The 20,087-nt window shown below is 40.3% G+C and overlaps 1 protein-coding gene across 2 annotated transcripts; it reads right to left on the bottom strand.

The window, feature by feature from the left end:
* Positions 1 to 60: 60 nt before the first annotated feature.
* On the bottom strand, positions 61 to 19,550 carry HPS3 (HPS3 biogenesis of lysosomal organelles complex 2 subunit 1). 2 transcript variants are annotated; one of them, XM_090147544.1, is made up of 17 exons: positions 19,113 to 19,550; positions 18,205 to 18,696; positions 16,681 to 16,867; positions 14,645 to 14,730; positions 13,038 to 13,230; positions 12,742 to 12,823; positions 10,922 to 11,076; positions 9,511 to 9,619; positions 9,139 to 9,320; positions 8,636 to 8,813; positions 7,687 to 7,917; positions 5,786 to 5,971; positions 4,662 to 4,850; positions 3,699 to 3,806; positions 3,160 to 3,366; positions 2,453 to 2,543; positions 61 to 1,268 (listed from the first exon to the last, which is right to left on the bottom strand). In XM_090147544.1, the coding sequence occupies exons 1-17, from the start codon at positions 19,333 to 19,335 to the stop codon at positions 1,141 to 1,143; spliced, it is 3,027 nt and encodes a 1,008-aa protein (XP_090003670.1). In that variant the 5' UTR covers positions 19,336 to 19,550; the 3' UTR covers positions 61 to 1,140. The 2 variants fall into 2 exon arrangements, with proteins under 2 accessions (XP_090003670.1, XP_090003669.1); XM_090147543.1 differs by lacking the exon at positions 19,113 to 19,550 and having other exon boundaries at positions 7,687 to 7,866; positions 18,205 to 18,965.
* Between the last annotated feature and the right edge of the window lie 537 nt (positions 19,551 to 20,087).

Here is a 20,087-nt window from a genome sequence, read left to right as displayed (position 1 = left end):
GCTGCAACAGCAGCCAGCTCTTGCTTTGGCTCATTTCATCCCTCATCTCACCTCAGACAACTGCAATAATGGATCAGACAGACAGGTAAAGCAAAACATCCAGGCTTTACAGCTACTAGAATAAAGGAAGTTTGTTCTCTGTATCTTTTAGCTTTTTTTCTTTTGAAAAGTAGAAAGCATCTACTACAACCAGAGGGCTTCCTACTACTAAATGACCTCTAGTAAGGCCTTCAGCTGTTTATGGGATAGTAAAGTTCCAAAGCACACTAACTATGCGTAAGGTCAAAGTTTATTATGACTAAATTCCAGCTGGAAAAACACAGGGATGTATTCTGTCCAAAAGACAAATATCAATACATACACACAGACACAAGGCACTCACCAGCAGACCTGGAAGAAACAGTTTTCATCTAGGTTTGTGACCTAGTGATACTTGAAATACTTCTCAGTACTAGCTGACCACAGCAGAAAAAAGAGAACATTAAAGAGTAAGAAAGTAGTACTCTGTATCACCTACCCCACTTAAGAACATTTCCATCTCTTTAATTTATGGCCTTTTCCCACTAACTGCTAAATGAAAGTGCTTTACAATAGAACACTTAAACAAGCGTCAAAGATGGTAGAACTGCTGTCCAGTTTTTCCAGCTGGAATTCAAAGGAATTCAAACTTAAGTAGCCCAGTTCTACTTTGAAGTGTTAGGCACTCACTTATACAATTAAAGATGCAGCTAAGCTTCAGTTCCTCCCTAGGCCAGTGACCTAACTAGTTAGCATGCAATTAAGACCTAGTTGACTTTCAGCAAAGAGTTTGTCCAGTTGCCTTTTAGAGTATGAGTTGCCTCTGCCTACTAACTGAATAGATTATTTTTAAACTGGCCAACATTTATTAAGTTCTACCTGGCAGGATCTTTTCTAGTTTGCTAACCTTTGTCAAAGTATAATACTACTAGCTTCAAAAGCAACGCTCTTCCTCAAATAACAGCTGTTATTCAATAATTGCCATAAGGTTTTAACTCAAAAATAAGGTGATTTATGCGTAGGTGGATGCGCAGAGCTGCTTCTTACATACTCCTCCTCCATGTTCTTTCTTATTCCAGCATATTCTTGGTATCTGAATGCATAGGCTTGCTTTCGTTGCGTCTACATCAGTTGTTTCCTTTGGCTACAGTGAAGAAGATGGGGCAGGAAAAATGCTGCAGTTCCATCTTCTGGTAGAAGACTAAGGAAATCCCATAGTTCTAGTTCCATCGCAACCACTGATAAAGTTTCTGCCAAAAGCAGAAGAGAAAATCTTTTTTAGTGTACTGTGGATAGTATACAGGAACAAAAAGAACATGAATAATGTCACCATTAACTGAAGTCATGAAGTGATCTGAATATTTTAACTGAAATAAAATCTGAGACATGTCCATTTGGGAACTTACACTGTTAGGGGAAATCTCAGAGGTAAACTGAAATTATGTCTTAGATTAAAACCACACCTTAACTCATCAAGTTTACATGTGACACTAATGCTTATAGAATAGTAGTCTAATACTTCACATGCATCATAGCAAATGGAGAAGCAGCCCTGGCAATCTTCTCCACTAGTATCCTAACTCAGAATTATTTGTGAAATCAGATGTTTTGCAAGCAGCTTCTGAGATGAAGCTGTTAAATAAGATCTTAAATGCTTGTAGCCCAGTTGTCACCTGAAAACAAAACAATCTGTCAGTATGGCAACTTGTGCTGCACAGTCCAGCCAGGGAATCTGTTCTCCTCTGAGGAAGCACGCACTCCTGTTTTATTTTAACACACATATTTTTCTTAATCTATCTCCTTATCCTGTCAAAATTCAATGCACTTGCCCTTCAATGGTGCAGTGTTATTGACTTCTTACAAATATGCAACAGGACATCAGTGCCAGATGAAACCAGAGTTGGTTTCATCACTTCTTTATTTCTGCTAACTGAAGAGCAGTAATCCTACCACCACCCTCCCAAATGAACTCAGATGTTTCATTCTGCTTAATATGACCAACCATCATTAACACTCTGCCTCTTTTACAGTCTGTAACCTAATCATGAATATACGCTTAACTGCCCACTGCTAGCCTGTTAGCTGTCACTGCTTACAACCATAAAGTCACTTATCCTAGAAAGAAAGTACAACAATCCATACCCATTACTTTAATGATAAAGTTCCTTAAATTGTGTCTATTCTTGATCAGTATTGAAGTAATGATTCCCAAAATGCAATTGTTTTCAGTATAAACTGAATGACATCATTTTCATGAGGATGTTGCAGAACGCTGTTCTGATTATGAGACGGCCTGCTGAGCTTTATAAGCTTTAACGATAGAAAACTAGTCCCTTTTTTCCAAACCACCACATCAGTATTCCTTAGAACAATATTTAGGATGCTGGATGCTATAGAAAGGCTTCTGGAGTTGAGCTCTGATCAACTGATTTACCTTTTAATGATGAAATAAGAACAGGACAGTCACTTCCAGTAAGTCTGGCTCTCTCACAAAGTTCTGGTAGGAGCTTGTTCCACCATACAGCCTAGTTCATAAAAACCCACAGCAAAACCGTAAATTAACAACAACTGCAGTTAAGAGTGTGAAAGACCTGCTAAAAATACACCAAGAATCAGGCGCATGCAGATACAAATAGGCTGACTTATACGTGCTTTGAAATGCAGTAGTTTTGCACACATACATCCAGTTTTCAGTACTGTCTTTTCATATTCAACAAATATCTTACAGTGCCCCCCAGAGGTATTTTTTTTTTTGTTTATTCCAACCAACTCCATGCAAAGCAATGAGTGATATTACTAGAACATTGCTGCGTCCTGAGCTAATCCTCTTCCAACAGCTTAAGTACCACAGTATTTTCCATTCATCATTTTGTCAATAAGATTGAAGAAGGAAAAATAGATTTCTTTTATAAACACAGTAGCTTTTTTATTCCAGCTATATTCTGATTTAGTTGTGCCTCCAACTCTGTTTTCATACTTGTTACAACCAAAGAAAATATCTTCAGATTTAAAAATAAAGCACAACTTTGGTCTTGAGCACTGCAGTAGTAGGGCTGGGCTATCTGATCCATCTGCAATAAACTTTTAACTAGGGAAAATAAACAACCCCAAATCCAAAAAACTTTAACCCGAATAGCTCACCCGACTGTCACCTTTCAGCTCATGCTGAGCGTATAACACAGCTGCAGCAGGACACTGTGTGAGGAGCTGGTCAATGGACTCCTCGTACTTGCCCAGATGGGTACTACAGAGAACACGAACGGTGAGGCCAACATTGCCAGCCGCTGCCAGAGGCTCCAGGATAGGCAGAGCTGCAGTTATATCTATTGATTGACCACATAAAATAGACTAAAGAACAACAACAAAAAAGATTGTTTGGATTTAACACAAGTTTTGCAAAACACTGCTAACCATAAACTTAGAACAACCTTACTTACAATATTTATTTTAATAGACATTTTTAAAAACTGAGAAAGCTGAGTACACAGTTAATAGCAAAGGTAAGTATTACTGTTATTGATGTGTGACATCAACATTTTTTTCTTACATGATTTTAAGGGGTCTTTCATTTCAACTTGGATAAATTGAGGGGGGCAGGCCGCTAGAAAAAATTGTTAACATGCATGAACATCTGCAGAACAGATTCAAGCTGTAAATACCAAGGTTTAGGGATTTCATACCTGTAGCTTTGAAATATCTTCAGGGAAATCTTTGTCAAGTGGAGATTCCATTGACATTATGAAAGTAACCCATGGGAAAATGGACCCAAAATGATCACAGGAGTTTATCTACAAAAGCAATACAGAAGTTGTAATAAAAAAGTATTGCTGTTAGTGACAGTCCCACATCAAACATCCTGCTCCCCGCAAGCAAAGAAAATTTTGTTGTCAAATAGCAGCTATTATTTCCTCTAATTCATAGAATTAGAAATAAATCAGCTTGAAACTTCTATTTATTTCTGTAATTCAGATTTTTCATTCAAAATATCTTACAATTCATCACCCCTGTATTTCTTCATCTTGTCAGTTTTGTAAAATTTTTGTTATAGAAAAAAAAACAAAACACTTGGAAAATTCTCAGTTTCATCCTAGCCTTGATTTGAAATATCCAGAATGTGACACTCCTGTTGAGTGTATTTTAAAACACCCCTAAAGAACTCCCCAAAACCAGCAAAACCTGTCTGGTAGGCAGACACTACATTATTTACTCTCAGGCATATTTCTTTTAAGAGGCTGTGACGCTACAACACCTCGGAAAGTACAGTCATATTAGTAGGATGGCAAAACCTTCAGCTGCAGCAAATGAAGACAAGCCCCAGTGCAGCAGCTGTGGGCACAGAAACAAAGGAAAAAAGCTTCTTACCTTTGGAAGATCTCTGCAAGATACCCTCACCTCCACTACCAACCCTTAAATGAGGTCTGGGAAGGGATGGATCCTGGCTCCACCCCTTCCATCAATCAATACCAACCCCTTCCACACTACATTCACTTGAGCTCCCCTGGGCTGGCCCTGCCTCCCACCAGGTGCCCCATCACTGGTTCAGGCCATGACTCAGCATTTTCACTATAAATTGTCCAGCATCAAAATTCTAAGTAATTGGATAGCTTTAGATGGACAGTACAGTCATAAAACTTCTGAGTTACCAGATCCTCTGTTGTTTTCAACGGCTTCGTCTCAGGGAGTTGCTTCTTGGATATCCTCCAAACATACTGATAAGTAACCCTCAATAAGAGCTCCTGAAGTACTTCTTCCTGAGAACATGCTACAAGAAGAGCTTCCCAGAAATCTACCAAAAGTTGAGGAACCATGTCTTCACCATTATTACATAACACCTAGGAACAAAAACATTAGAAAATGACAAGTTAGTGCAAAACATGGCAATTGTTAGTAGCAGAAATCAAAAGAAACAAAAAGAACAGATTTTCACTGTTACCAGAAGCAGGATTTTAGCACCTTTTTGACTCGGTATTTCTCAAGGATGCAATGCTACATAATACAATGCTAGAAAAAATTAAAAGTTCATGGAATTAATTTAACACAGATTTCATTTCTTCCACTGCCAGAATGGTCAGCTGACTGTCAGCAAATATTTACTGACTGCTAATTTGGAGGCTTTTTTATATGCCAATAGCCTAACAGGTGTCTTCTGAAGAGGAATCTTAACGCAAGCAAAGGCCATGATAAGGAAATGCTGTGCATCTCAGCTGAGGATCCACAAGGGAGATGATCCTGGGCTTAAGGTCTGGTTTCTTGGTGAAAAGGACATTTACTTGGTTTACAGCTGGCTTTGAAAAAGAGTATTTGTTCTAATTTGAGCTTCACGACTCAGTCTTTTTGTCATATGTCTTTCACAGTAACAGACATTAGTCCACAGTATACTTATATTTAAGCCTACATGATTTTAATCCAAACAACGTTACACTGTAGAATAAAGGAAAAAATATTTTGTCTACTTCGAAACACAGAGAACTTCAGTGACCAGAAAAGGTCAGAAAAGCTCTGAGATGAAATTATGCATTCAAGTGACAGGATCACAACAAAGAACTTAATAACTTAATTGTTGGGGTTTTTTTTGCTCCATTCTTCTTTTCAAAAAGTCCAATTTCTGATTTCATAGGCATCTCTCTGCACTGGAATATAGCAATCCTCATCTGCCTCTTTCAAAAGAAATGCTAAAATGTGAGTGAAGGAGCAACCAAGCCCACTTTGCTGACCCATAAAATCAGTTATGTGAAGAAAAGAAGGAAAAAAATGATCATAGGCCAACCTTGAAAAACATATCTGCTTCTTCCAGTTCGATTTTACTGTTCTCATGTAAAGCCACAGTGGCAGCCACCAGTAATCCAGGTTGCAACACCTTCAGGTGAACAGCAAATTCAGTTGGAATTACAATTCCTTCTTTACACTCTCTCAGGAGTTTTGGTTGCCCAATGAAGCCACAGGCCAGCATTGTCTGTAAACAGTCAGATATAAGTTAGATAAATAACTCAATCCATGCACAGTTCAATTCAGTGAAGTCAGTATTTTTCAGGCAGTCAAGTTTATACAGGCAAATGAAATGAAGTCAAGAGAAATAAATGTTTTCTACAAAAATATTCTAAAATATTTTCTTTAAAAACTAATTCTCCAAAGATCCAGGTCCAAACTGTGTGGTGGGTCAGTGACTTCAGAACACTATGCCATTTATCTGAACAGTGAGAGAAACATTCTGATGAAACCTGGAGTTACTGTACACGTAACATAGATTTTACTATGCAATCAGCCAGTAAACAATAAGTTTTGTGAAAACTCACTGACTGGAATTTCAGTGAAATACTCTGCTGAACACCCTTGAAACAATGATCATCAAAACATGCTGCACAATATCCAACTCAAAGCACTTTTGAAGGTAAATGACAACATACTATTTCCATTTTAACAACAGTGGAGAAATGATGTCTGTACAGACTAAACAATTTACGTAAGAATTATAATGAAGACCCAGGAAGAAAATTCAGATTTCAAGACCTCTACCTGTAGAAATTATCCTTCCTTCATCTTTCTGGAAGCACTGTTTTTAATACTGCACAATAAAATGATTTTTAAAGTTGAGTTGTTTTTTTAATAGGTCAAATTAAAACCAAGCAAAACTCCACAACTAAAACACCAAACACTTGATTCTCATTTAAATAACATCCATGCAATGGAAGAGAGGGTGAGCTGGACTGTTTGAACCAGATGATATCCAGAGGTCCTTTCCAACCTCAACCATTCTGTGAATGTGTATTTTTCCAGCTTGTCTGTAACATGGCAATTTCATCTTGCCTTGCTGCAAATGGTTCAAAAGCAGGTGAAAGATCCTACACAACACTGTTGAAACAGCATTCCACAGTTCCCACCTGGCATTTCAAAAGCTGCTAACTCAAAGCTACCCAAAGCTTTTGATTCTGAAGCTTGACACCTAATTCTGGGATATCAGCTCTCTCTCAGAAAAAGCCCACACTACGAGCTCTGTAACCTTTGACTATTCAAAGGCTCCTGATCAGCCTTAAGAAGAAGCAATTTACAGACTGGTCTCAGTCTAAATCCACATACGAAAATCTACGACTGATTTACTAACATTTTTTCCCCCGTTAACATGGAATTCTTATTTTGATAGCAATGAAGGAGGTTCTGATCCTAGACTTAGCAACAATTAAGCGCTTTAATTTAAGAGAAGATGAGAAATCGTATAGGGAGATTGTATACAGAAACTTTGGCTTGTATGCACCGTGCAAGGCAATTTTATAAGGGTTGTTTGCATACAGAAGGTGCATTTTCATGGTCACACTGCATGTATTGATTATAGATGGAGAGGCGGAAAAATGCTACCATACAACCCTGCCATAATGGTGAAGAGCATTGACTCTGCAGAGCCTGTTACACTCCAGTATACTGTATTTCATTTATAAGAATTAATATCTTCAAATACTTTGTTTACTGATAAGGCTTTGCAAAGACAGCACCATCCCACTGTATATCAGCCCTGGATCCTACTGTTAATGCAGATGTTCAAATGGAGCCTACACAGCAAATGAGGAGAAAGAGAAGTAACTGAAAGGTTGTTTTATTGTAAAATACAACCACAAGACAACCCATTGACCTGGGATTTACAAAAAGTGGATAATTCATGCTTTTGGTATAACTTACCTCCTTGTGGGAGTTCATCTCACATTCATACATCGTAAGGTCTCCCATTTTCAGTGCCATGAAAGCCTTAGTAAGCGTAAGGACCACTGATGGCATAATGTCTTCTACTTTACGAAGATACTTCACAGCTGTCAGAGGACATACATTCTTCATGCAGGGACTGCAGATGATATGAGGCAGCTGCATAGGGTCAGCAAGATAGAATATTTGGAGAACTTTATCTGCCAATTCCTATTGAAATAAAAACCATTTTATAGTTTCAGTATTTCACAGAATCGCACAGAATCACAGAATGGCCAGGGTTGGAAGGGACCTCAAGGATCATGAATCTCCAACCTCCCTGCCACATGCACGGCTACCAACCTCCCCATTCAATACCAGACCAGACTGCCCAGGACCCCATCCAACCTGGCCATTTCCAAACACACAGACTCTTATGGCCTAAGATAGAAGCTTTTAAAAAAACAAGAACAGCAAGAAACAGACAAATACAGCTTAGCCATGAAATTACAGTGCTTTTCCTGCCTTTCCTCCCTGTCAGTGAAATTAAACGAACCAAGAGTGAAACTCTGGAGAGCTAGAACCATCCACCACACTGAGTCAGCTTTACCAGTCTGTCCACATCAAAAAACAGTTTGCACTGTTGCAGAAATGAGGAATGAAAGAAATCTGAGACAGAACTTTCCTAGCATGAAAGTATTTGTGTGTGTACTTTACTAACATGCATCATGACAGCCAGATCCTTACATTGCATGACAGCAGTTCAAAGCATTGCAGCTGCTGCTTGCTATTTTGTTAAAATGAGAAAATAAAAACCATGTGAAAAAGAATAATTGTAAAACTCAGAAAGCAGTGCAGTAGATCAATAGAAATTGTAATTAAAATTTGTTATATTGTTCTTAAAATCAGAACCAGATAGATTAAAAAAAAAAAAAACACTTGTTTTTACCTTGCTTAATTCTTCATATAACTCTTCATTAAGAGAGTGAGTTAAATAAAATATTAATCCTTTTTCATACATCTGTATTTCACCACTTTCTGAAGCTAGTCGCTCCAAAACTTCAGCCACAGATAAACCTGACATTCGGTAGTATGGCAAAGCAAGGTGGTAATCCTTTGTGTCAAACCTGAAAGCAACAGACGGGAAGTAAAAAAGAGGAACTAAAGGCACACTTTTGATGCTGTTGGTAAGAACTAAAATAACACATAACAGTTGTAGACACACCAGTATCTGCAAGCACATGCTATTACTCAAGGTGACATTGTATTCTGTGTCAGATTGACAATAAAAACAATCAGATACAGCACAGAGGACCAGATTAAACTGTAAAGAAACATGAAATATACACACAATACCAACGTTCAGTAGCAAAGAACGATTGGATTTTTATTTTTAGGTTAGATTACTGGAAACAAGAGCTCACCTGTATCTTTCTGACATCTAAAACATACCTGCTGTAGCAATCTCCTAAGAAGGCACAACTTTCTTTGAATGCTCTCAGAAGTTCTTCTTTATCATCTGATTTAAAGAAGCTAGGATCCATTACTGCTGCTCTGACTAGTAAGTGAGCCTCACTTAGGAGATGGATGCAACTCTCAGTTCTTACATTTTCATAAGTTCTACTATAATCTACCTAGAACAGACACAGGATATACTTAGGGTGCTGGTAAAAATTATATACAGGAAGAATTCTAGAGAGGGCAGTAGCCATTTGAAATACGATTATGGGCTATTCACAAAAAATACATAACTGTATATTCAGCACAGAAATTAATAGTACTTATTTTCAGTCAATCAAAAACAAAAGCAGGAGGTAGCAATACCATTTCTCTGTAAAGTTGGATGGTTGAAACAGTGTTTATAATATACAAATTCCAGCCAGGTTCTGACTCAGAATTGGTTCTGGATTTGTTGCTATCAGCCTTTCTGGAGCTGGAGAAAAGGAAAAGATTTGAGTTGTCAGTGTTTAAATAAACACTATGCAGCCAAAAGAAAGTAATCATCTGATAAATCCATAAACAGATATTTTTGCAGGCTAGTAAACACTTGGCAGTTAAATTATAAATTCAAACCATAATTAATGGCTAAGGATAAATAGGCACATTCATACAGAATGGTTAGAAACCAACTCTAGGGTTTAAAAACAAACATAAGAAGCTTACAAGCTGAGTAACTGAAATTAATTAAGTGCTCACTCTTTTTTTAAAGATTTACCACACTTCTGCCCCTGCACCTAAATACAAGTATCCGCTAAGGTACAATGTAAGAAAGTACCTGAACACTTTTACTCCAGCACATTGGCTGGGTCTTCAACTGCCTAACATTAAAATACCACAGAGAAATAGTGAAGAAACAGAACAGTAAGCATTTGATCTAGGATATCTCTCTCTTTTTTGGTGATGAAGTACACTAGCACTTGTCCAACAAATACTCTTTGCGGAAAGCAAAACGTGTTTCCTTTGTTTCCTTCTCAAATGTCAACTATGAACTTTTAAAAATTGTTTCAGAGAGAGAAAACTACAGTATTTTGATTTACTACTTCTCTTTTATCAGCTTAGCACCGTCTTCTCTTGAATAAGGTTAGTTCTATGCTTTAAGAAAGACTAGTTCTAATAATTACAACCAACTACAGCTGTTCAACTCCTGTTAATGGGCTTTAGCAAATGCGATTCCTCAACTGAACTCTTCTAAACAATGAACAACTCTCAAAGAATGGGAAAGGTAGATCTCACAGAATTAGTCATAAATGCACCAGGCTACATCCATACAACAAGAGTATATCTGACTGAAGTCTGGTCCTTCTTTTGTCATTACTATGATGACGTTCACAACTTTCTAAGATCCTTTAGCTGAATGTAAGTTATTTTCATTTTATGCTACACCACAGTTTGTTAGACCATAGGTTCACTATTCCTATATATTTTTGTTTCTCAAGATAAGTATTTATTTCTTCTCAGTAGCAGATATTCTTCGTAATACTGGTTCAACATTACTTATGAAAGTTGTTTCTGACAATTTTGATTTCAACCATTTAATACCATCTTCTTTTCTTCTATGTCAGTTAATACTGAAGTCAAAAATTGGTGCTTGATTTATGCTTTTGTTTACTAGCTTGGGAATTATGCTCAGAAAGCACCTTTTGCAAAGGACTCTCTCTTCAATTCCAACACTTGAAAATTCAGCACTGTACATAAAGTTATAAATCCCATCTCCCCAGAAGACACAAATTCTTACAGCATCCTTCTTGAAGGCTTTCGTCTTTCAGTAATATCTTCAGTATCAGCCTTAGTCAGAAGAATTATATGGTTTTTGTAATGACAGATAGCTCTTGGCCCTATAAAAAGCTGCATTCGTAACGTGCAGACATCCAGTGTGACAGGTGGACAAGCCTACAAAATAAAGTGAGCACTTTGTAATTTTGGTCTTTAATTGAAAAAAATATGTGAAAAGATATAATCTTTGTCTAAAATACGACACTAAAAATATTCACTGGCTTTCCTAGCTTTGAGTGCTTCATCAAAGCAAGAATAAAAATACTCAAAAATCAAATCCTTGTAACAATAGGTACAAGAAATCGCTTTACTCTTTGACGCAGTTGCACATTTTTAGCTGAGTCTCAAAATAACTGAACCTTGGCTAGGTTACCCAACATGGAAAAGTTAATACCAAGTAGTTTGATTTTGGCCAAGATGTAAGACTGTCTGATAGAGTTATGAAAGTCCTGATTGTAGTTGCTTATGTTATAAAAATGTATTACACATAGAAATACTATATTTGCTTGCCTACTGTTACATTTCATGCCCAGTATTACATCCTGATTCATTCAGTGTGCACCTTTCAGCCAGAAATTACCATATCCTCTACACTGGACTAAAAACTGAAAAGAAGCAACTTCATTTTCCCCAGAAATATTTTGAATTGATAGCATTAAGATAAATCCTCTATTTACAAATTAACATGCACAGTGCAGCAAGGCGAGACAACATCATGTTTTACATGTACCCTGCTTTTTGAAGAAATTCACACCAGGACAGGGATGCCCCTAAGGGACTGCAGCCCCTGGAAGACCATTGCCAGGGTGGGTCTGTGACCCACGGAGGGCAAGCTGTGGTGTGGACAACCACAAGGACTGTAGGTTTCCATTACGTGCACGTTTTCTCAGCCTCCTGAGCCACCTGTTGCCAGGCTGAAGGAATTGTGAGGGACTGAACATAATCTTTGGAAACACACGCAAACCTGAGTCTGAGAAAGGGATAGGTTCTTTCATGTGTTTGAAAATGGAGGTCAGAAAATGTTTGGCTCTTGAAATTTTTGCAGTTTTTGTAATACAACTGCTCTGTGGTTTCCTTATGCCTGCTGTCTACATGCTCAAATAAAATCCATAAAGGTCAGCTTAAAATACTCTTTATTCTCAACTGTTCTGGTATTATTTTTATTAACATTTGTTCCAATTTTTGTAACTGAGCAGATTTTTACAGCAAAGCAAACTGAGAAAGGGGCAAAATCTGGAACTTCAGCGATTAAAAGCCCTCTTCTCCAAAAAAAAAAAAAAAAAGAACCAACACAAAAACCAACACAGATTATCAGGTAGGCAGACACGTTCAAATGTCTACACTCCTCTTAGGAAAACTGCCAGTTCAAAGACACCTGAGAAAGGGAAGAAAAATAAAAAAGAAGAAAGAGAGAAAAGACCAAAATTTAAGTTTCAAGACAGGCAGGTTCTGCAAGCATCATCAGCCACAACATCAGTCTGCTCCCTCCATTCAGATTTATATGGGAAAGTATGATTTTTGTTCTAAGTGTACATGGTTTTACAGTTTTTTTAAATATTTAAAAAAATATATTCTATTAATCATCTAGAATCTTAAACAGCAATAATAGATTGCAGTGATACACCTGCAGACCGTTAAATTACAATATGCCACAGGCTGATGTAAAATATTAATTTTGGATGTTGTTTGTTATAGTGAATAGAAACAAACAGGGTTTCAGTATGAAACACAACTGCCATATTGCTGCTCCTATTCTTTTAGAAAAAAATTTGAGATATGCACCTTTACAGTTGTATCAATGTATGGATCTTCATCGCGAGCTGCTGCTGCACTGCACCGCACTGTGTAACACTGAAGGCTCTCACTAGAAGGAAAGAAGAAACACTGATGAAGAAAAAAAAAAAGAAAACTTGAATTAATCCAGGACGAAAACTAGACAGAATCAGGTCTGTGATGTAGACAGAAAGGCATTCTGCACTAAAACATGAATCTACTGAGAATGACCCACGAGGCTGCAAAGGACTCATAAATGAGCCAAAGAGGAAAGAAAAAAAAAAAAAAAAGAGAGAGAAAGTTACCTTGTAATGACATGCAGGAACTGTGGAGTAAGAACTGCCTGCTCTGACCTCTCTGAGTACTGGTAAGTAGAAATCAGTTGTACTAACTTCCCAACAGAGTAGAGATATCCAACATGAGGCAAAGAAAAAAAGCAGAAGAGACTCAGTAGTTCTTTCTTGTTCTCAGTTTCCTCATTTGCTGTCACAGAACTCCCTAGACATAACAATAAGAAAGGCATCTCATATACTTCATAAATTAAAACCATGCTGTTTCTTTGTGAATTGATGCCTAAACCACGCTATCAGACGTGCCCAAGTTCCAGATCAGTTTTATTAGTAGCTATTGAAAAGAACATGAACAACAGCATACCAGCAGGTAACACAATCAATTTGTTATCTCATCTGAAGTAATTTACAACAGAAGTGTGGATGTACTAACAAGTGAAGAATTTCCATAGATCAAACAGCACATGGAAACTGGGAAAAAAGAAACTGGGAAAAAGAGGGGAGATATAGATTAGATATAAAGAAGTTTTTACAGTAAGGGTGGTGAGGTACTGACACAGGCTGCCCAGAGAGGTGCCCTGTCCCTTACAGACGTGCAAAACAAGGCTGGATGGGGCTGTAAGCACCTGATCGACCTGCGGGCATCTCCATTCACTGCAGTGGAGTCGGACCAGATGACTTTTAAGTGTCCCTTCCAACTCAAGCAATTCTATGATTCTATAATTCCAGGCAGATCCATTAGAACTAAATATCCATGAATGGAACAAGCAGCCTGATCATTCTTGGGTAGGCAAAGCCTGTGTTCAGATTCTACAGACTTTCTTGTTAAAGTCTATAAATCCCAAGGGAAAAGTTAGCTGGAGTTGAATGACAAGTATCAACTCTTTGACAGGGTAGATAACTGCAGGACAAGGGGAAATAGTTTGAAGTTGAGGGAGGGTAGATTTAGGTTGGATGTCAGGGGGAAGTTCTTTACTGTAAGAGTGATGAGGTGCTGGAACAGCTGCCCAGAGAGGCTGTGGATGCCCCGTCCCTGGAGGTGTTCAAGGCCAGATTGGATGGGGCCCTGGGCAGCCTGGTCTAGTATTAAATGGGAAGGTTGGTGGTCCTGCATGTGGCAGGGGGGTTAGAGATTCATGATCCTTGAGGTCCCTTCCAACCCTGGCCATTCTGTGATTCTGTGAAGTAGCTTCTTCACTTAAGTCAGCTGCAGCTTATATAAGGCTTTGTTACCAGAAAACCAGGACAGAAAACTAGAAACTAGGTGAGCAGGAAAGACAATCTAATATAAAGCATTTTTCCATGGTTATGTTGAGGCTTGAGTGAGCGCATCTTAGTGAACCCCTAAAATTAGTTTTCACTCCCTCCTATTTTAAAGCCTGAAATAAAGATAACCTGTACCTTAATATAAAGGTTTACTTCTCTGATGTCTGCTATTGACTCTGAGAGACATCCTAATGTAACACTGAGGATAACTTTATTTATGCAACATAAAAAGTGTCTGTTTTGTTATATAAAATTAGTCACTGAGAACCACTGAGAGTAGTCTTTGAATAGATTTCCTCTTTCAGTGTTGCTAACTGGTATTTTAGCTCATACTGCACCCACATATGTGCACTTACCTGTCTGGTAAACAGGGAGGAACTGAACAGAGTGCAGCTTTGTCTCTTCACAAAAGCCAAAAGGGGACTGGTCTGGTGTAAAATGCCTGGAGGGAAAAAACACAACACGTGAAGTCAGTCAGAAGCTATCATCTACTCCAAGCAAGTAAACAGCAACAGCTGTAATATCCAGAGCTGATGTTTTTATACTCAACTATCCTTCATTCCTATTGCTAATAGAGTTATCTTAGTGAGGCCAAGAAACACGTAGCACAGCTAGAGGCAACTACCTCAAGTTTTTGCAACCAAAAATCCTTTCTTTGCTCCTCCACGAGTCATGTGTTCAATACTGGGATCTGATGAATGTCACGGAGTTATCTCTAGATCTGTGTCCATGACAGGGGGAGAGCAGGCCCACAGGCCCAGAAAAGAGGAGAGGAGTTTCAGCGGTTTGTGGGCCGGTCCAGCCCAGTTCTGTGACTAATGGGGCAGGGAACCCACAGACCCACACCTTAAGAAAGGGAAAATGGGGAAGGGTAGGGAGATGGGCCTACAAATGAACAGCGGCAACGATCTGAGGAGGAAAGTTAATTTACTACATATGATACTGGAATGCAAGATAACACAATATAATACAATGTATAATTAGAACTGAGGCTAATGAATCAAAACCAAAGGCCTTATTATGAATTGAAAGCGAAATGGCTGGGGAGCACACCCACACATGCCACCAGGCAGCGAAAAAAGAGACCAGTCCCATGACTTGCAAGGAGTTTTATCTCCCCCTGTGAATGCAGAGTCCTCTGCGGTATGCAGTTGTTCTCTTCTGAGAATCAGGTACCTGGAAAATTGGCAGTCCACAGAAGTGGGACATTAACTCCTTAACTTCCAGTGCTTTTCATGATGTTATGATGTGGAATACCAATAACAAAAATTGTAAACCATGACAGTGCTGTACACACACTAAAATGGATCTGAACCATTATTTAACTTTTTTTTCCCCCCTATCCCTTCTTCAACTGAACACAATGTAACATGGCGTAGTCGTCAGTCCTACTTTTCTTTCCCATTGCATCTCATCCTTTTCCTTGCTTTGCTTTGGAATTCACAACTGGACTGTGATACTAATGCTTCAACAGTTTTAGATAAAAGTTTAAAGGATTTGATTACTAATAAAACCAAGGGTGTTGTTGTTTTTTAGTACTGAAGATACTTAGTAAACTCCCCATTCCCAGCTGCACAAAGGGAGAACTTTTTTTTTTGGTAAATGTACTTAAGTAACCATCACTTCAGCTGGAGTTGAACTCCACAGAACAAACAAGCAGAAGGTAGTGCCTTGATCACTGTCAGGACTGCTGATTATTTCTGCCTGTTACACTTTGTAGTAGTTTTGTTTTAAATATTAAGAAAATTTCACATAAGTTACTCCAGAATAAGTGCGTAAAACTGCTCTGCCAGTTTGGCATGAAAGTATAAGAACTGTGGGTGGCCAAATGCTGGAAAAGCCTGCCCAGTAAGGAGCTACTTGAACTCAGCTAGATCGAGTCCTGGAAAGCCTAGTCCAGCTGATCCTGCCCAAGCAAGGAGATGTTGAGGAGATGGACTCAGTAAGTCCCTTCCAATCTAACTGATTTTGTCATCCAGAATGCTGAGAAAATACCATCCCTCCTGATACATCGCAAGAGATGCTGTCATGTGTGCTCTTCACAGAATTCAAGGATGTACAATGAAAACTGATATTAAACATCACCAGTACTGCAAAACCACCAAAGTTAAATTGCATTTAACTGTGCTAACTAGCCACTTTCACAAAATTAAATAAAGCTTAGGATTTGTAAGGCCAAGTAAGGGTCTTCATTTGCATCACAGTTATCTCCTCAGCAGACAAAAAAAAAAAAAAAAAAAAAAAGCAACAACATAAAAAATACACAGCACGCAAAAATCCCAGAAGCCAAAATACCAGGATTTTTCTTTCGGCAAGATGTGAGCTCATTTTGGTTACTTGAAATTATTAACATAGCAGTTAACCCTTGCAGGGGAAAATGCATTTGTAATACCTGAAAAGGAGATACTGCAGTTGAAAGTGCTTTTTGCCTTCTGTAGACAACTCTGTGGACTCAAGTGTGATGGGTATCTTACAAAGCTTACTTTCTTCCCCAAGCAGTTCCACTGGCTTCTGACATATGACAAACTCATCTAATTCAAGCTGCAAACTATGCGCTGCAAGGTCTTCATCTTTTATACCTAAACAATGGAAACGTATTAAAGTGTTCAATCAATTCCATTTAGCAGTAGGAAAATACTGACACAGTATCAACTAAAAACACCAACTACAGGAAATTAATCAGCATTGGCTTCCTCAAACTATGACATGTTGAGATGAGCTACGCTAGAAAACAAGAACAATCGATTTTTCACATAAATCATATCCTGGGCTGCCTCAGAAATGAAGCCAGCAGGGCAAAGGAGGTGGTTCTCGCCCTCTGCTCTGCCCCTGTGAGACCCCCCCAGGCCCTCACAGAGCTATGTTCAGCTCTGGGCCCCAACACAGGAGCACAGACCTGCAGGAGTGGGGACACAGGAGCCCACAGGGATGCCCAGGGGCTGCAGCACCTCTGCTGCAGGGACAGGATGACAGCCAGGGTTGCTGCAGAAGGCTCCGGGGAAAAATTATCATGGCCTTCCAATACCTAAACAGGGCTTACAAAGAAGGTGAAGAGACTTTTTACACGCACATGTAGAGGCATGACAGGGTGTAATGGCTTTAAACCAAGAGAGAGCAGAGTTACATTAGATGTAAGAAAGAAATTCTTCACTCAGAGGGCAGCGAGGGCCTGGCACTGCTGCCCAGAGCAGCTGTAGGTGCCCGATCCCTGGGGGTACTGAGGGCCAGGCTGGATGGGTTTGGGCACCTTGTCTATGGGAGGTGCCCCTGCCCACAGCAGGGGTTGGAACTGGATGGACTCTGAGGTCCCTTCCAACCCAACCATTCTGTGATTCTATTAACAGGCAAGCTGCCCAGTATGAGGCAAATCCAAAGCAACCTGTGCTGTAAACAGCCAATAACAAATTAAAAAACGTTGTCATTTGGTTGTAAAGATTTTCAGAAGGAAAAAGGTAGCTACGATACAATGTTGTGTGATCTTCAACACACCTAAGTTCCAGAAAACAAATCCTAATTGCACCCAAAAATGTTTTGAACTTTTCTATTCTGTTTTAAGCATTGAAAACAACCTGGTGCGAGATGCCAATGTCTGAGCTAAAATCCATTGTCCACCAATGAAGAAAATTCCATTTGATATCTTTCCCATCTGAAATTTTATTGACTTTTTTTTTTTTTTTTAAAGGTATAGTCTCCATTTCAAAAAGCACATACCTTTTAAAATTTCTTAAATTATAAATGAAAGACTTTCTAAAAGCTTGCTGCTGTTCATCTGATTTTTAGGTGGGAGCTAATCAGGTTGATTCCCACACATTGCAAGCAGTCAGTATGTAACCACATCATGTTTGAGCCTTCTTTATGAATAACAGTAATCACTTAGCAGAATCTCAGTCTGAAAAAGTTAAATATCTGTACTTACCTCCATCCACCAGCTTTTCTGTTGTACTAACTCGACATGCACATTGCTCTCCTCTGTCTGCACTTTGCTGGCTCAGGTCCAGTTTCAGGATTAGAACATCTAATTCTGTTGTTATCGCTATGTGTCTAGCATAAAATGCAACCTCGGCAGGAATGAAGTTATCAATGTGTAAAATTAAGGAGCGCTCAAAGTCTAATACTGTCAAATTCTGGTTTATGACCAGGTATTTCAAACAGAACATGACTAGCTTATTCCTGCAGCCTACAAGAAGATCTCCATTTACCGGACAACATGAAATACACAGCGGAGGATCTGAAAGTGCCATTTCCACTATCGACATCTGCTCTTTCAAGGTTTCAGTGTATGACTCTTCCATCTTGTGACCCACCATCCGGACACAAACGCGAGAACTCCCTGCAGACATGCATCGCCAGTTCACATAAGCTCTTAGGAAAGTTGCTTTGCTTTTCTCTTCAATCGTCACCAAATAGTCTCCGTAAGGTAAAGCAGAAGTACTGATAAGTCGTTAAAGAACACATGACAGCATTTGAGCTGTTTACCTGCTAACCCAATAAAATACATTACAAAAAGTATCTTAAATTCTCAGCTCTCACGTAACATTCCACAGTACAGCTTTTACCGGCTTTTCTTTAATGAGATCTCGAGTGCAAATTACTTTGCACTTCACGTACTGTTAAAGGAAAACACACACGGCCCCAGAGCTCAGACGCTACTTTGACGTGGGCCCACTGTAAGAGCAGCCCTCGCATGAAATCATCTTCTCCGAGGAGTCGCCCCGGCCGGGCAGCAGCTCCGGGCACCGCGCTCGCAGAGGCCGCTCGCAGAGGCCACCCGCACCCGCCCTGTGGAGCTTCGGCCCCGCGCGCCCAGCGACGGCCGGCACTGACCTGCACGGCTGTGCGCCATGCGCAGCACGGGGCCCAGGGTGGCGAAGGAGCCCAAGGGCTCGCAGCGGCCCTCGCGGCGCACGGCGAACACCTCCACCCCGCAGCTGGCCGCCGCGCTGGCCACGAACAGCACGTCGTGGCCGCAGCAGAACTGCGCCGGCTCCTGCTTGCAGGGCACTACTCTCTGCGACCCGAACGGGTGCAAGTTGTAAAGCTGCACCATGGCCCCCAAACACAGGCACCGCTCGGAGGTTTCTCGCGGGGGCGCTCCGCCTTCCGCCCCACGCGGCCTTCCGCAGCGCGCGGCGCTCCTCGGCGGGGCGGGGCGGAGCGGGGCGGGGCGCGGTGCAGAACGCCGAGCGCAGTTCCGTGCCCCGCCGAGGCGCCGCCCGCCCCTCTGGGTACGGCTCTGCGCTGTCACGCGCCGCTTTGTAGGCGTTGCGGCGTACTTTCAGGCGTTCTCTTGCATCGCGGCGTTTTGTACTGTAAGCGGCAGCAGCTCCTCGCGCCGCGGATTTCACGAGCGGGAGGCAAACCCGGAACGGAGCGCTGAAGGGAGTCAGGCGACGCGAGGAGCGGCGCCGTGGGAGCGGGAAGTCCCGCTGTGCGGTGAGGACCGCGAGTTCTGTTTCGAGCTGCCCATCTGCCAAGCTGTCCGGCATTACTCCGATCCAGATCCAGAACCCAGCGTTTACCTTTGTTGAACTGCATGCTGCTGATGATCGTCCGGTGGCCCCCATATATCCAGGACCTCCCCTCCTCCCCTCCCCCTCAAGGCTGTCATCCCTAGCGTGAACAGCACCTTCCTCCTGTCATCAGCACGCTTCCAAGGATGGATTCAGTTGATGCAAAGATGAAGTAATGCTGTCAGTGATGCTGATTCTTCACCCATCCTGAGGCTTCAGCAATGTAGCTAAGGAGCCTGTTCAAGATAGAATTTGATTTAGTGTGTGATTTTTGAAAGCCACGAGAGTG

The sequence above is a fragment of the Phasianus colchicus genome, chromosome 10 (genome assembly GCF_987193195.1).
Source record: "Phasianus colchicus chromosome 10, bPhaCol1.hap1.1, whole genome shotgun sequence".
Classification (NCBI taxonomy): Eukaryota; Metazoa; Chordata; class Aves; order Galliformes; family Phasianidae; genus Phasianus; species Phasianus colchicus.
Note: the sequence above shows the minus strand (reverse complement) of the source record. Positions and strands in the feature narration are given on the sequence as shown.

Coding starts and splice junctions, on each gene's coding strand:
- HPS3 (XM_090147544.1), bottom strand. CDS start 19,335: ATGGTGCAGCTTTACAACTTGCACCCGTTCGGGTCGCAGAGAGTAGTG. Junction 4,851..5,785: donor AAGCAGATATGTTTTTCAAG/GTTGGCCTATGA, acceptor TTTTGTTCCTAG/GTGTTATGTAATAATGGTGA. Junction 2,544..3,159: donor AGCTGAAAGGTGACAGTCGG/GTGAGCTATTCG, acceptor TTTATGAACTAG/GCTGTATGGTGGAACAAGCT.